Source organism: Lepisosteus platostomus, chromosome 12 (assembly GCF_059453375.1).
Source record: "Lepisosteus platostomus isolate fLepPlt1 chromosome 12, fLepPlt1.hap1, whole genome shotgun sequence".
In the NCBI taxonomy this organism is placed as follows: Eukaryota; Metazoa; Chordata; class Actinopteri; order Semionotiformes; family Lepisosteidae; genus Lepisosteus; species Lepisosteus platostomus.
The window spans coordinates 35,834,495-35,848,728 of NC_142622.1; the positions used below are offsets into that span (position 1 = coordinate 35,834,495).

At 37.7% G+C, this 14,234-nt stretch overlaps 1 protein-coding gene across 18 annotated transcripts in view; it reads left to right on the forward strand.

Moving 5' to 3' along the window:
• Positions 1 to 14,234, forward strand: part of LOC148651479 (focal adhesion kinase 1) — a 156,620-nt gene that overhangs the window by 57,913 nt on the left and 84,473 nt on the right. For 16 of the 18 annotated variants that reach the window (XM_088601819.1, XM_088601801.1, XM_088601808.1 and 13 more), the window contains one exon: positions 9,281 to 9,507. In XM_088601819.1, coding sequence (XP_088457945.1) covers positions 9,281 to 9,507 — 227 coding nt within the window. Of the gene's footprint in view, positions 1 to 4,856; positions 5,283 to 9,280; positions 9,508 to 14,234 lie in introns of those variants that run through there. The other 2 variants (XM_088601812.1, XM_088601817.1) reach the window with 2 other exon arrangements.

The window sequence follows — 14,234 nt, forward strand, 5'->3', positions numbered from 1 at the left end:
AAAATGAGGTTAAGGAGTAAATACGGAAAAAGACATGTTTGTTTAAGGTTGTCTTCTATATGTATTGTAACAGAGCACCTTACTACTTTAACAAAATAAAAATGGATGGGTAAAGCAGGCTCCATTTTGATGTACTGTATAATGCAGTCAGTCTTTTCCTGAAGGTTAAAGCGCTTTAAAATCCTTTGGGATCAGCTTGAGACTGATATATAAAACTAGGTTTCCATTTCTTGCATCAGTGTGTAGGCTGTGGAAGGCTATGTAAATTAAATTTACGGCTTATTTGAATAAAACATGCCTTACATGTAGCTGTTGACCCTTCGATGACATAATACTGTAAATCTAGTATATCCTCACTGAGATCATGGCAGATCAGATTGGTTGAGACTGAAGTTCTTTAGAATTGGGTCACTCTTCATAGAAGATTCTGTTCTACTGCAGAATTATACGAGGCCTGTGACTGGGGTTCATGAATCAATTGTCAAAACAGTATTTTGTAAAATTCCTTTTCTGCTTGGCCTTTTCTCATACTCATTGTAAAAATACCAGTGAAGCTTTTTGTTGTTTTAGGCACTACAATATGCCCAGTACAGCTGAGTGTTTCTTAAAAATCTCTTACAATTGTAATGATACATAAAGTATTCTCTGAGTGGATTTCTCTGCTGTTGTGACAAATACAAGTGGCACCCTGTAGCCAAAATAAATGTTCTGTAGCCTAGGCATTAAGTTTTCTTTTTTCTTTTTAACATCCTTAGCAAGGATGTAATTAAAGATAAGGAAGGCAAGACCTTATGAAAATACTGGAGTGTGGGTATTGTACATTAAAGGGCATTAAAGGTTCAGTCTGTTTTTATTTTTTAACCTTAACAAGCAATTAAATTGCTTAAAATGTGCTTGGAAACTTGATGTACTTTGTTCCATTCAAATAAACTAGCCCTCAAGATCCAACCAAAGCATACTGTAGGTTTACAATGCAAATAACACGAGACACTTTATTACTACTTAGATCCTTCTTAAACATAGAAAATGACTTGTGAGTTTGGCGAATTGTAAGTTCTGTTAAAAGACTTTTTCTGAACGTGTTTCCACAAGGAGAGGGCAGATGCCTGTGGATTGTGGTGATGATGGCAGGATGTGCTTCAAGGCAGAGAGGATGCTTTGTTTAACCCCCAGCAGCACCCCTTTGCCTAAATTCTGATTGTTTAGAATCAAATCCCAGGAAAATTCATAGGGATCAGTGGTTGTGGCAAATATTTTTTAATCTCTACTTAAATATCTATACTGGCCAGGTTTTTCCTTCTGCTTTCTGCCTATTTTGAGGATTTTTTCCATTTTGTCGTGGTGAATGCATGTGATAAGAAACTTGATTGTATAAAAGTGGCTTCGAAAAGGAAAATAAATAGTGAGAACAGATAGTAGAATTTAACAGCTCCAACGAAGGTTTGGAATACTGAAGGAAAGTAGACACAAACCAGTTAAATAAAAGCCCTTGTAACAAAGGTTTTGAGTCTAGATTTGAAAGAGCTCAAGGAAGTTGACCCCCTGAGCTTTCCAGAGCGTAGAAGGGCTTGGGGGACAGACAGGAGACCAAAATTAGATGAACAAAGGTTGTTAAGTGATAGTAGTGATAGTTATCTGGACAGGTGACAAGCTATGCAGAGCCTTATAGGTGAGCATGAGGATTTTGAAGTTGCTATGAAACTTGATAGGAAGCCAGTGGAAGGACGCCAGAATAGGAGTGGTCACTTGCACTAGTCGGGAATCTGGCTGCCGAATTCTGGACACGCTGAAGTTTGTTCAATCTAGACTAAGATACCCCAGTGAGTAGGACATTGCAGTAATCAATTTGAGAGAAAATGACCAGCTTTTCAACAAGTTAGCAACACAATAGAACATAGTCTGGTGATATTTCAGAGTGTCTTCCGGCCTAATAGAGTCTTTTCTTCACAGCACCGTCTATAGTCTGATGCATCATAGCAGTCAGCTTGAGCGCTAGTTCATTATATTTTCACTGTGAAGGAATGAAACAAATTAATCTTAGCTGAATTTCTCATTCTAGCTCCTTGGTGCTTTATCAATGTTATCTTCTGTATTGATCTCTAAGACCAGGAACCGACCTAAGAATACACCAAATGCATGTAAAGTACCTGTGTAATGTGTTGTACTAGCATGTTTCTAATGATTCTGCCGTCGGTGGAAGCTGATCCCTGATAGCTGTTTTTAAAATTTTCATAAAATGTGTGCTTGTTTACAAATGTGTTATAATTCAGAAACATGCAATATACTGTACAGCCCTAAAGGATAGCGTGCAGGTGTCAAACAAAGTCACAGAAAAATGTTTAAAATAAAGATGGGAAAAATCCTGTTCAATTTTCAGTGTAACCTGACAATTTTCAGACATGACCTACCCAAGCATTAATACAATCCTGGCATTAGAAAACTCAGCATTGTTTCTTGAAGTCATGCCATTGTAATCCTAATGCTGTGTGGTCTAGCATTGTCCTGCTAGAAATTTTTCACTTTTGGATTGACAGGAAGGAACAAAAAGATATTGGCTTGAGCATTTGAGTTTATCCTAGAGCAGTCAAGTTGCCGTCACACTGCGGCAAAAATGTTCATGTGGTAAAGGAGATTCCTTTCCTCACACCAGTGGTCGGCAGCCTTTCAGGAGGGGTGTGTGAAGATTTACAGTGGCCCATGCACTGGATACTTGTTTAATGTTGTTAATAGCCCTACTTACATTTTAATTAATAAGAGTCTAATATTAAAATATAATACTCTTTAAAATTAATATACATATCTTACCATTTAGTATGATTATTGGCAATCTCAGGCTCGTAGCGTGACGATAGTTTAAGCACCATGCAAGCCTCTGAGTGTTGTTAACCAGCCACTGGAAGGACAAAGAGCTGACTTTGTGTGCAAATACCTGTTCACAGACTTATGTTGATCCAAAATCTCTTTGTGCTGCCGACCCCCACCTCCAAACTTCTACTGCCTGTTTGGTTTTGCCATGCGACAGTCAGTATAACTCTCACCATAATGACTCTGGTCTTCATTCAGGTCTGTCCAAGGCAAAACAGTATTCATCAATTAATAAAACATTACACCACTGTCTCTGTTGCCACCTTCTAAGCACTCTAGCTGACCGAAGATGGCTTTGACATTGTTCATCTGCCTGCATTACCCCAGAACAGCCTTTTGAGCATGCAGACCAATTTCATGTAGATGACGATCTAAAGTTTTCTGATATATGTTTTGTTTCTTCCTGAAATTTCCCATGCTGTAGCCCCTGTCATCTCAAAACAATAATATCGATGGATCAGACAGGTGTGATGACCCTGGGATGACTACCTTGGACTGGTCTAGTGATTTTTGACCTGGACCATCTTGTTCTCTCAAGCTGCTTCTCTTTAGTGATGCTGATAGCAACCAGATAGTTTTCATTATCGAGGGATGTGGTCATATCTTTCTTTGTTCTTGCCTTAATTAAAGTCATTTATGGTTGCTGTTTATCCCGATTCTTAATGGACTTAGTTTGCTGCTGTTAACTCAATTCAAGTAAGGAATGCTGAAACTGGTCTTCTTTAAATTGCTTGACTTGAGCTGAGTGCTTTATTCCAAAAAACCTGTTTGTTCATTGCTCAAATTGTAAATAACATTGTGTGCAGTGAGCTGTTTTATGCAAAATGTTACATTTTCATTCAGTATCTGTATATATATTTACCAGTTGAAAGATATTTTTTTAATACTTTTTGTTTTTGGCACAGTTGTCTTATAAATAGTCTGAATACTTTAATTCCCTAGCAACACACAATTGAACTGCAATGTTGTGCAGACCCTGCTTTTAGGTGATGCAGTATTTTTCTGTGAGCACTTTCAGAACAATGGCCAGCAATTTTAGAGAGTCTGAATTTAGCTGCAGTACAGAAGTTTAACCCTACGCATTGTTTTGTTTTCTGCACTCTGTTTTTTACTGAGCATGATTTAAAAAAATATATTTTTTTCCCAGCAGCAGTAATTTGTGGGGAGAAAATTATGCTTCTATATATATAGTGTTTTGCTCTTTAAGATATAGACAGCATGATGCAGAGTAGTGATGCTAGATATACTTAAAAAATTAGAAGTAATTAACTTGCAGACTTGCAATAACATAATGATACTATCCGTGTCTAAATTAGAAATTAAAATGAAGGTTTTTCAGACTATGCTAAAATCTGTAGTGTTCTAAAGCTTTCTATCTTTTTTTGTAACTGACTAACTGCTATGTAATCATTACCTCATTGCTTCAGTCCTGGATCTAGATGAAGTTCATCGTATTTCAGCAGGGGAGTTATATAAAAGTCAGGGTTATGAATAATTTTAATTTGCTACAGATTGTATAAGGGTCAGTTTTGAGTGTGCCTTGTACAGATGAACATAAAGCCAATATCAAGGGATTTTATACAGTTTTACTTATATCAGCAAATACTTTTTCCCCACTCATTACTTCAGAGCAGTAATAGGACATTGTAGGCTTTCATAAATCCACAACTGTAGATCTTTTCTACTTAAGAACACAAGGAAGGAAAAATGTTCCTTCTGTGCAGATTACAGAGAAATGTCTGAAAATTGCCTCATGAAAATGTCTGAAATACAAAAGTCTAACCAAAACAGTTAATGCATGTCCTCCTCCATTGTACTCTTTGTCATTATCTATCCTGAATGTGGTGTGAGCTTTTGGCAGTTTAAAGGTTAACTTCAGCATAGCAGGCAGGTATGTAAGGCCCACCTTGTAGGCGTCTGCCTGTGCTGAAATCCGTTTAAGCCACTCAGGTCTTGTTTACTTCTGAAAGCCAGCCTGCATGCCTGCAGTCAGTAATTGTGGTGCCCCGTGATAAAAGTGTTTTGTAATCAGCTGTGGTCCCTTCCCTGCACTGGGAAGGTGTAGTCAGATACCTTAAGGCCTGGAGAGGGGAATGAAGGAGAAGCCCTGGAGCCTTCTTCTCCCAATGATTCATACCGCTGCTTGGAGGCAGGGAGTATTGTGATAACCAGGATGTGACGTGACTGGAAAGGAAAAAGCCCTAGGAAGACCGAAGATGTGTATGTGTGAGTGGTGAACGGAAAAGGCAAGGTGGAAAAACAACAGCTGCAATCACTTCCCTGGGATACCTTAAGAATAAGTGTCGATGAAGGATATAATTTCTCTCTTGTACAACTCATGTTTTCAGAGAGCTATGGTGGTCTGTCATCCCGAAACTCCAACATACCATGTACGTGCTGGCCTTTTCTTCTCAAAGGTAGGAATGATGTGTGTGACTGAGTCTGACTCTGGAAAGCAGCATGGTAATGAGTGAGACAGGAATTGGAGACTTATCTGTGATACAGGATATACAGTATGTCACAATTTATACTGCTTTACCTGGCAGTTTATCACGGTGTTGGCCTGTAATTACAGTTGAAAGGTTTTTGTTATTCCTCAGGACTCTTTATAACTGCTGTTGTGAAACGTGCTAGTTGTTTAGTTTTTAACATGTGAATGTTCACTAAGTTTGGGTAGGTAAATGTTCATTCTGTTTGACTCCTATTTTGATGTACGGTGATGAAATGTCAGCATTGTATTTTTTGGTGGTGGCTGAAGGCAGGCCCAGGCATTTCTAACATTTTTGTGTGCGAAATCAGTTAGAGAGAATCTGGAGGAAGAAAACCACACATTGAAATTAACCAACTGTGGAACAAACCTGTGTATAAGCCTTGATAATATTAGTAACCAGTTATTCTTTTGTGTTGGTTTGTGATTAGGTAGGAGACAGAACTGTTTATAAGGATAAAGCTCACTAAATGTCCTTTGGTTATTCGCTCAATTACAGCAACAACATGTGAAGGTAGTTGAAAACCAAATGCAGGAAGTCAGAGATTACATTAAACTTTTAGCAAGGTTCTGTAGACGGTTCAGTCAACTGTAACATAGATAATTTCAGGACAAAATCCCCCCACCAGGTCAGACCCGTGATGTGATAATATTTTGTGATTTTATGTGGCAGCATTTACTCTTAAACAGGACAGTCTTTTGAAAATAAAACTGTAGATTTAAAATTCACTCAGCATATTTGTCCTACTTTCTTTATGATACGTTTTACCACCTGGTCTTTATTAATGTTTTGAGGATAAAAGATTAAGGCTACTAAATTAATTTCCTCCTTTATTCTATATCTGCTTATCAGACATCTTTGTCTTAATGAGGTTTATAATACTGCCTTGTAAAAGCTAGGGATACATGAATGAACAAAATACATTTTCATTTGACTTTTTTGTCAAATCAGCATTCTAATGAGGATAATTCAGTGCTATAAATATGGATTTGATACTGATGGTGTTAACATATCTCCACATTGTTATATTGTTCTTTTCTCTCCATGCACCTTTTACAATATACTTTCATTTCACAACCTTATAGCACCAGTTGAGCAAGGTAATTTTATTGATCATATCTTTCTGACGTGTCATACTTGTACCTCACGTTGTTACTTTTTAACTTGCATGACTGTATTCCGGGTCACTGTGAGATACCTTCCACTGCCACAGCTAGAAAATGAACAGAATTGGGTCACTAATGAATCGTATGTATAAGATTGTCACTGGCAGTTTCCGGCTTGTGCATAATTATTAAATTGTCCGGTTCGTGCATAATTTCTGGCTTGTGCATAATTATTGAATTGCTCTTATTCTGCGTAAATTATGAACTTACACTACATTTCAGCAAGTATGTAATTTCAATACACAGTTTAGAATTATACATTGTGCTTAGAAACCTCATGGTCAACATTTGATACATTATCTTGTCTTATTGAAATAAGTTATGACAGTAATAACAATGAAACCTTTGTGTTCTTTCTTGTACTGTCATTAAATTTGATACTGCAGGACTGCCCCAGAAGCTTCACAGCTATTTTAGATGAAGTGATAAACATTATTTGTTTGTGTGTCTTCCCCTGGGCTGTCTTTACCTCTTTATTTTATAATAAGCAGCTGCTTTGTTTTGACTCCAGACAGCAGGCTGTGAAAGATAAACTTGAATGGAGGACAGTTTCTCCCATCACATCACACAGATCACAGAATCTCAGGTTTTAAATTATGAATGTTTTCTGCATTTGTATGAATACAGTGTAAACAAATTGGTTATCCATGGCTTAGCTACCTTTTAAGCATGTTGAAATTTGATAAGTTTTATGGTGTTGTATTGATCACTTTTTGTGACTCACAGTGAAACGCTTGAATGACTCAGGTTGCTCCAGAACTACAAATTACCTCGTTAGTGAGAAAATAGATTGGAACAAGTGACGTAACCTATTCAGTGTTAAGTCTGGTAAAATCAAGAAAGGAAAACCAAGTAACCAATGTCCTTGTCAAGAGAACAATTAGAATTGTGCCTTTGGTGCAGTATGGTGGATGCTGGACTAAGTAAAAAAAACACCATGTGCTGTCTGGAGACGTTTTGAAGCGGGTAATACAATACATAATGTGCAAACACAGTCTGTCAGTGTTGGGCTACAATCTGGGAGTCCATATGTCTTGACATCTCACCTCAAAATCGATTGGGGGGGGGAAGGTGCTCTTAGACCTCATCTCTTGCCCATTCTGCTGGCTAGGAATGGAACAGAATCTCACAAGACAGCATCTGCAACCTGGTGCAAAGCATCTATCACAGATGTACTGTACAGCTTGTATTACTTTCAGCAGTGCCCCCTAGTACATTGTACTAGCCTACGAGTTTTACAGTACAAATGTTAGCATAATGAACTTACGTATGTCTGTGTCTGTTTGATAAAATATCACTACACCAGCTGCAAAAATCCTGTGAATTTGTCGGACTTCTAAGTGGCATTTGTTTTGGTGCTCTGTGCATTGGCACATACTAAACTGTATATACTGTACTGTAATATTTTCTAACTTTCCACCTCATTACTCCTTTACACACATGAGCAAAGAGGACTAGGAGTTTCAGTAGGTATTCTCACATTCCATGGTTTATATTCAGAACATTATCTCTTTCCGCAATATCGCCTAATCCCGGAGTGCAGGGCAGGATATTTCACCTCCTGCCTTCTCTTTGAAGAGTGGGGGGATGCATGAGCCCAGGTCTCATCCGCCCTTCTTAATTAAAGGAATGTTTGATGGAGCCCCTTCGGTTTGAACACTTAGTGTTCAACGTTAATGCCTCAAAGGAATCTACTCGTGAAACTTCATTTTTAATTATGGGATATGTGTAAGTCAGAATGGGAACAACTGCTGGTCAGATATAGTTGACTTCCTGCACTACTTTCTTACAGCATGGATTAGCTCAGTGAACAGCAAACAGACAGTGTTGTTTGACCTCAAATCTTGCTCTGAGCCAGGATCAAGATTTTAAAAATGAAACCCCATATGGCCTTGTTTTTATGGGTTTTCTTTGGCCATTTTAAATCAAAATGGGTTTTATAAGTAGTCTGTATGTATAATCTGCTGTATCCATTTCCAGTGCAGTATGTACTGTCCTTTTTAAATTCAAGGATTTGTAGGTTTACGGCATTTTTCATGTTACTTTTGGCTTTCATTACTTTGGAAAAAAGTTAATTTTTTTACTAGTAAAATGTAGTGTTGTATTATAGTAGTTGTGAAATCTGAACTGATTTAAGTAATTTATCTGACCTACTGTCTTTTACAGAGAACTTTTTCTTATCTTTGTTAGAACTACAGTATAAGGGCACTGAGGTCTGGGTGCTTATATGTCGTGGATAAATATTTCCTTCTCGTGGTTTGCGTTACAGTGTATTTCAGAGTGTGTCAAGGACAAAAAAAAAACTTTTCATAGCCTTGTCTTTATATCAACCCTTGATGGTTCCTTTCAACTGTTTTTTTAAAATAGTGAATAAACAGTGCTTATCTTTGTCCACTATTTTTTTTTACGTTTGTTTTCTTTATATTCAGAATAGGATATAAATTTAGTACAAATGAAAGCGATCCTGAGCGTATAGTTCGTATCAAAATAGAGAAACTGCAAAATAAATCCACAGCATCCAGCAGAATAAAGTCAGTGATCTCCTGTAATATTTACAATGCTCAACATTTGTATTGCCACTGTTCCTATCAGATGTTAATTCAATTTTAGCCAGCATACAGTATCAAGGACTGAGCTTGCTGGGGATATCTGTTAATACTGTAGTACACTGCGAAATGAAATTTGTATTTTCTCAGAATAATGTGGTGTTTAACAAACCAATATATTAACTATATCAATACATTTTCTTTTTGCTTGTAGAATATGACAGACACCTAGCACCCAGCAAAGGCATGGCAGCAGCTTACCTGGACCCTAACCTGAACCACGCTCTGGGCTCGGGGGCCAAGTCTCGGCTCAGCATGGGGATGGAGCGCTCGCCGGGGGCCCTGGACCGGGTGCTCAAGGTCTTCCACTACTTCGAGAGCAACAGCGAGCCCAGCACCTGGGCCAGCAACATCCGCCATGGGGACGCCACCGACGTCAGGGTGAGCTCTTGGCCACTCCCACACCCCGACAGGGGCCCGTGAGGGACAAGAGTTTGTCTACTGCAAACACCCGGATAACAGTGTTCCTAAGCCGACTTAATACGGGCTGTCTCTGTGGAAAACATTGTGCAGGTGGAAGGTTGTTTTTCATTTGTACCTATAAAGGTGTAGTTAAAGGACAGTCAAGAAGAAGAGTTAAAAACGGAAACGAAGCCGCCGAAATAGAGAGAGATCAGAAAAGAGCATTTAGCTCATTTGATTTTCAGGACCGAATTGGTCCGAAAATCTCATTTATTTCTGAAGTCTTCCGAGGTAGATATTACTCTGCGAACAGATTTATTTTTTTGTTTGCTTTTAAGATCCTTTGCCATGAGTTTAGTGCCTTATGGTTTTTACTCCTTTGTGTATGTTTCAGTGATCTAAAAATGACCTCTAAAAATGAGGTTAAACAGGTTGAAACCCAAGATAGATAAGTATTACATTAAATTGTTTTTGGTTTAATTAGTACATTAGTTGGGCATGTATGTTTTCATTTTGATATTTAATCTGTCAAAGAAGTTTGATATACTGTACATGGCACATTTAATTTAGGTGCCCCTATATGAGTGATGAATACCTGAGGATGAATACCTTGTCTACAAACAGCAGAGTATTAGAGTGCACACATACCACAGCAATATATGTCCACTCAGTCTGTAAGCTTGTGTTCATTCTATGTGCTCACACATCACCTTAACATATGCAAACTGACAAGCACACCTTTCTTGTGACACTTTTTCCATTTCATGCTCGGGATCTAGGGCAGCACAGTGATTTAGTGATTAGAGGTGCTTTCTCTCGTGTCTTCAGGGTAGCTCCATGAAGTTGGCTCCCCTACAAGCTGCATAAATGTTGCAATGCATATGTTAGTACCATGTACCATGAACTTGACCAGTATTAACACTGTCTGGTCAGCTCAAGCACCGAATTACTGAACACGTGGGTAGCAATGTCTGCAATAATGTTTCTCCATTTGCCTGGTGGGGCAGCGGTTGATTTTGTATTTAATACCAGTATTTTCTGTGCATTTGTGTGAACCGAGAAATGTCTCCAATATCATACTGTAATCATGACCGTTGCCATTTTAATCTTACAAAGAGATGATTAGTAAACAATTGCATTTTCTTCAAAAAGGCTTTAACTAGCACAGCTTAATACTTCACGGCTGTGTCAATATTTTCTATGTCAATATTTCTGTTAATATTTTCTAAAAATATCTATGAAGTGTTTGGATGTTCTCCCTGGGTTCATGTGAGTTTTGACTGAATGCTTTGGTTTCCTCCTACCTCACAAAGACATATTAGCTGGGTACAACTAGCTATTCTGCTATGTCATCCCATCCAGTGGGAGAGAAGTCACATGCTTTCAGTCCTGCCTAGAGCCCTACACTTCTGGGATAGAATTCGACTTCCCATCATCCTCATCAGGGAGAGGGGTCGCTTGTGATGATGGACTTGAGAAATATGAAATTCAAAAAAGGAACATGAGTTCTAATATTTTCTTTTACACCACTCTCAAACATGTTAGTCATTTAGCATGGGATAATTAATTAGGGTTGAAATGCCGAGTTTCTAGAGCATTTCAGTATATTTGAAGGTTAAAGTAATCAGGTTTGCATTAGGTTGCTTTTAGGTAATAAAAATTCAACACGGGTTAGTTGAGCTAGACTCTGAGTCATTAATAATTGTTACTGATATGCTTTGCTTCACTTGATAGGTAGTAAATTAAAGCTGTCACAAGAAATATATTGATTTCTGTTTCCCATCAAAATGAAAATGTATTTGACTTCTTTATTTGCCAGTGTATATACATTGGAGGGGATCAGTTCTTGACCTCTGTCTGCCTACCAGATTTTCATTCCCTACTGCAGTTATTCATTATTTATCCACACTTGCTGTCACTCTGCAGCATTTTCAGTTATTTTTTGGAACATACAGTAGAGGTTGGTCTATTTTAAACCCATGAGTCAGTTTTCAGATCCATCATACTGACAGAATTCTATAGCTAATATTCAGTTGCTGTTCATGCAATACATTTTGACATTTTGTAGTAATAACATTGGCGTTACTTAAGTTGGCTCATAATTTTGGTCAAAGGTTGTTTTAAAGTAAGGTAATAGTAATTTGATAATTGTGTTACAGGACTGTCTTTGTTTGGCATAATAGAGTGTACAGAAAGTCAAAATACACCTATGTGGTGGTAAACTAAAGTCTTTTGCATGTAATAATTTGGGGTTACTGCACTTTTATGGACCAAAGTCAAAATTGAAATATCATATTTTAATTAGAACTTAAGAAGGGTTACAAATGGTTATCTGTATCATCTTACCTGTCTGTATCCTAGCAGCTTTTTGACCCAAGCATCACACCGAGCCATTTCTCAAAATATCCGCATGAATCACCCACAACAATAATTATCAGGCTTATAGTGTTAGTCCCACAGGTTTCTCTGGAATCCTGTTTACAGTCAGCTAACGTTATAGCCCAAGCTACGGGCTGTAGAGTTCAGAGTTCTCTGTGAGTGAGCATCTTCATGGGTTGAGATGAATTCATACGCATTTCCTGAAATTCTGGGTTTGAGAATAGCACTCTAAGGTTTACAGAATTGTCATATTTCTCCTTGTTTGTTATTGTGTCAGTAGGACAGTGTAGTGTGTACAAATAGTTTTACTGAACACTAGAGAGACAAGCAAATCTAAATTCTCCTAATTCACACTAGTGCAGAGTACCTGATGTAACCTTTCATTCACTGACAGTGCTCTGATCAGACTAAGCCAATCTAGTTGAATATTACTGTTACCATCACTGGGTGACAGGAACCTGGAGTTGGGGCATATCTTTTTCAGTCCCACACTCATGATTTACTTATCTTCCAAAACAATTACAGTGTGGTAAAACTGTAAGGCACTCCTTACAGTTAAAAATCAACCAAAATGTTGTTGCATCTGACTTTTTACATTCCTGTACAGTTCACTTTTATTTTCATAAAAAAATAGAACTTTGTAATTAAGCACTGTGTACTTCTTCTTTATTACAGACAGTAAAGAGGTATTAGTGCAGAAGTGCAGAGCAAGGGAAAAGTCACAGTGCTATTCAGATGGTGATAAAAGAGCACTCTTTGTTCTAACACCAGTAATTAATCAACTTGTCACACAAATTAAGTTTTGCTAAACACCGCATTATTTTATTTTTGCAGCAGAATAATGAAAATTCTGTGGTCTCTTCTGTATATTTGAATTGTTGGCAGCTTAAGGGCACAGTAAAGATGTAAATATCTACAATGGAACACAATATTGTGCTGCTTTGGTGTTTCGGCGTGTTTTCACGTCTGATTATTCCTAACTAACCAGTGTACAATTAACAAGAAATGCTATTATTTATCCAGTTTTTAGCTTGTCTGTTACTGCTGGCTGTAATTTTAGCCATCCTGCTGCAGCCACTGGAGTGTTAACTTTTCAGTATCTGCAGGATTTGAATTGACAATGAATTCAAGGATTTCCTGTTTATATCCTCTTCTACCTTAAATATCCTGTATAATTATAGTGTCAAGAGCATCTTTCATGCAGCAAGTGTTTTGGTTCCAAAGGAAATAATATAATTATAGTTACATGTATAACTATATTTCGAGGATTTCTTCAATAGCTGGTTTTCTGTGGAGAAACTTCCTGCTTGTCTACTGAAATTGTTTTTTTATTGTAGATAGTGCATGCTACCCCGGTTCATGCTGAAGTAGCATATGAGAGATGGGTTACTTAATTATGAATTCCCTTAATATTAAATAACTTCACTTAATACAGTGAATTCACATGTATAGGGTATTTTTCAATCTGCAAACCAGATCTCATTAACAGATATTATTTCCTCCAAAGGAAGGTTTTGTATGCAGGCAAAACCATTAGGAAAATGTCATATGTGATGTATGCTGGGATAGGTCTCAGGAAACAGCATGGCTGAATTATTAAACATATCAGTAATCAACGTGGTCATACAAAAAGTTGTATTTGCATTTAATCAAGGGTAGCTTCTTGAATTGACTTCTATGAATTGTCTCTTTGAACACCACATTTTTTGTTACAAATCTCCTTACAATCTTATTAAGAAAATGAGTTTACATTTACCATTCTCTCATTTTCTATAATATACAGTACCTACCCAGGTCAGAAACATACAACTGCAGCTGGCTAGTAACTTGACCCAAGTTTCCGGCCCACAATGCCTGGATCATAGAGGTCAACCTGTACTGGAGCAAGGTTGTTACTGCTTGAGCCGCTTGGGAGACTCTGTAATAAAGGTGACCTTTGAAGGCAGCCTACGAGCTACAAAAGAATCTCTTAAATGTGGACAGAATAGTTGCATTATATTACTTGTTGGCAGTAGTGGACATTTGATGCAGCCTGCCTGTCTAATAGTTACTCAGGCTGACAGTGTATTTCCTCTTCTTGAGCAATCACTGCTGCGTAAGCTTCTTAATCATCCTCAAGATCTCTTCTTATCTGGCTGGCTTGACAAAAAACTCATCAAATCAGAAAAGGCTCAATTGCTGGTAATTTAAAGGGGCTCTTATTATTGTTGTGGTTTTTGAACGTTTATTGTTTCAACAGTCAGAAGTAAGTGATGTTATGTTACTCTTGAGCTCCTTCCTCAGGTGATTCTTATTCAGATTCAGGTCTGATTAAAGTGGAGGTTTTA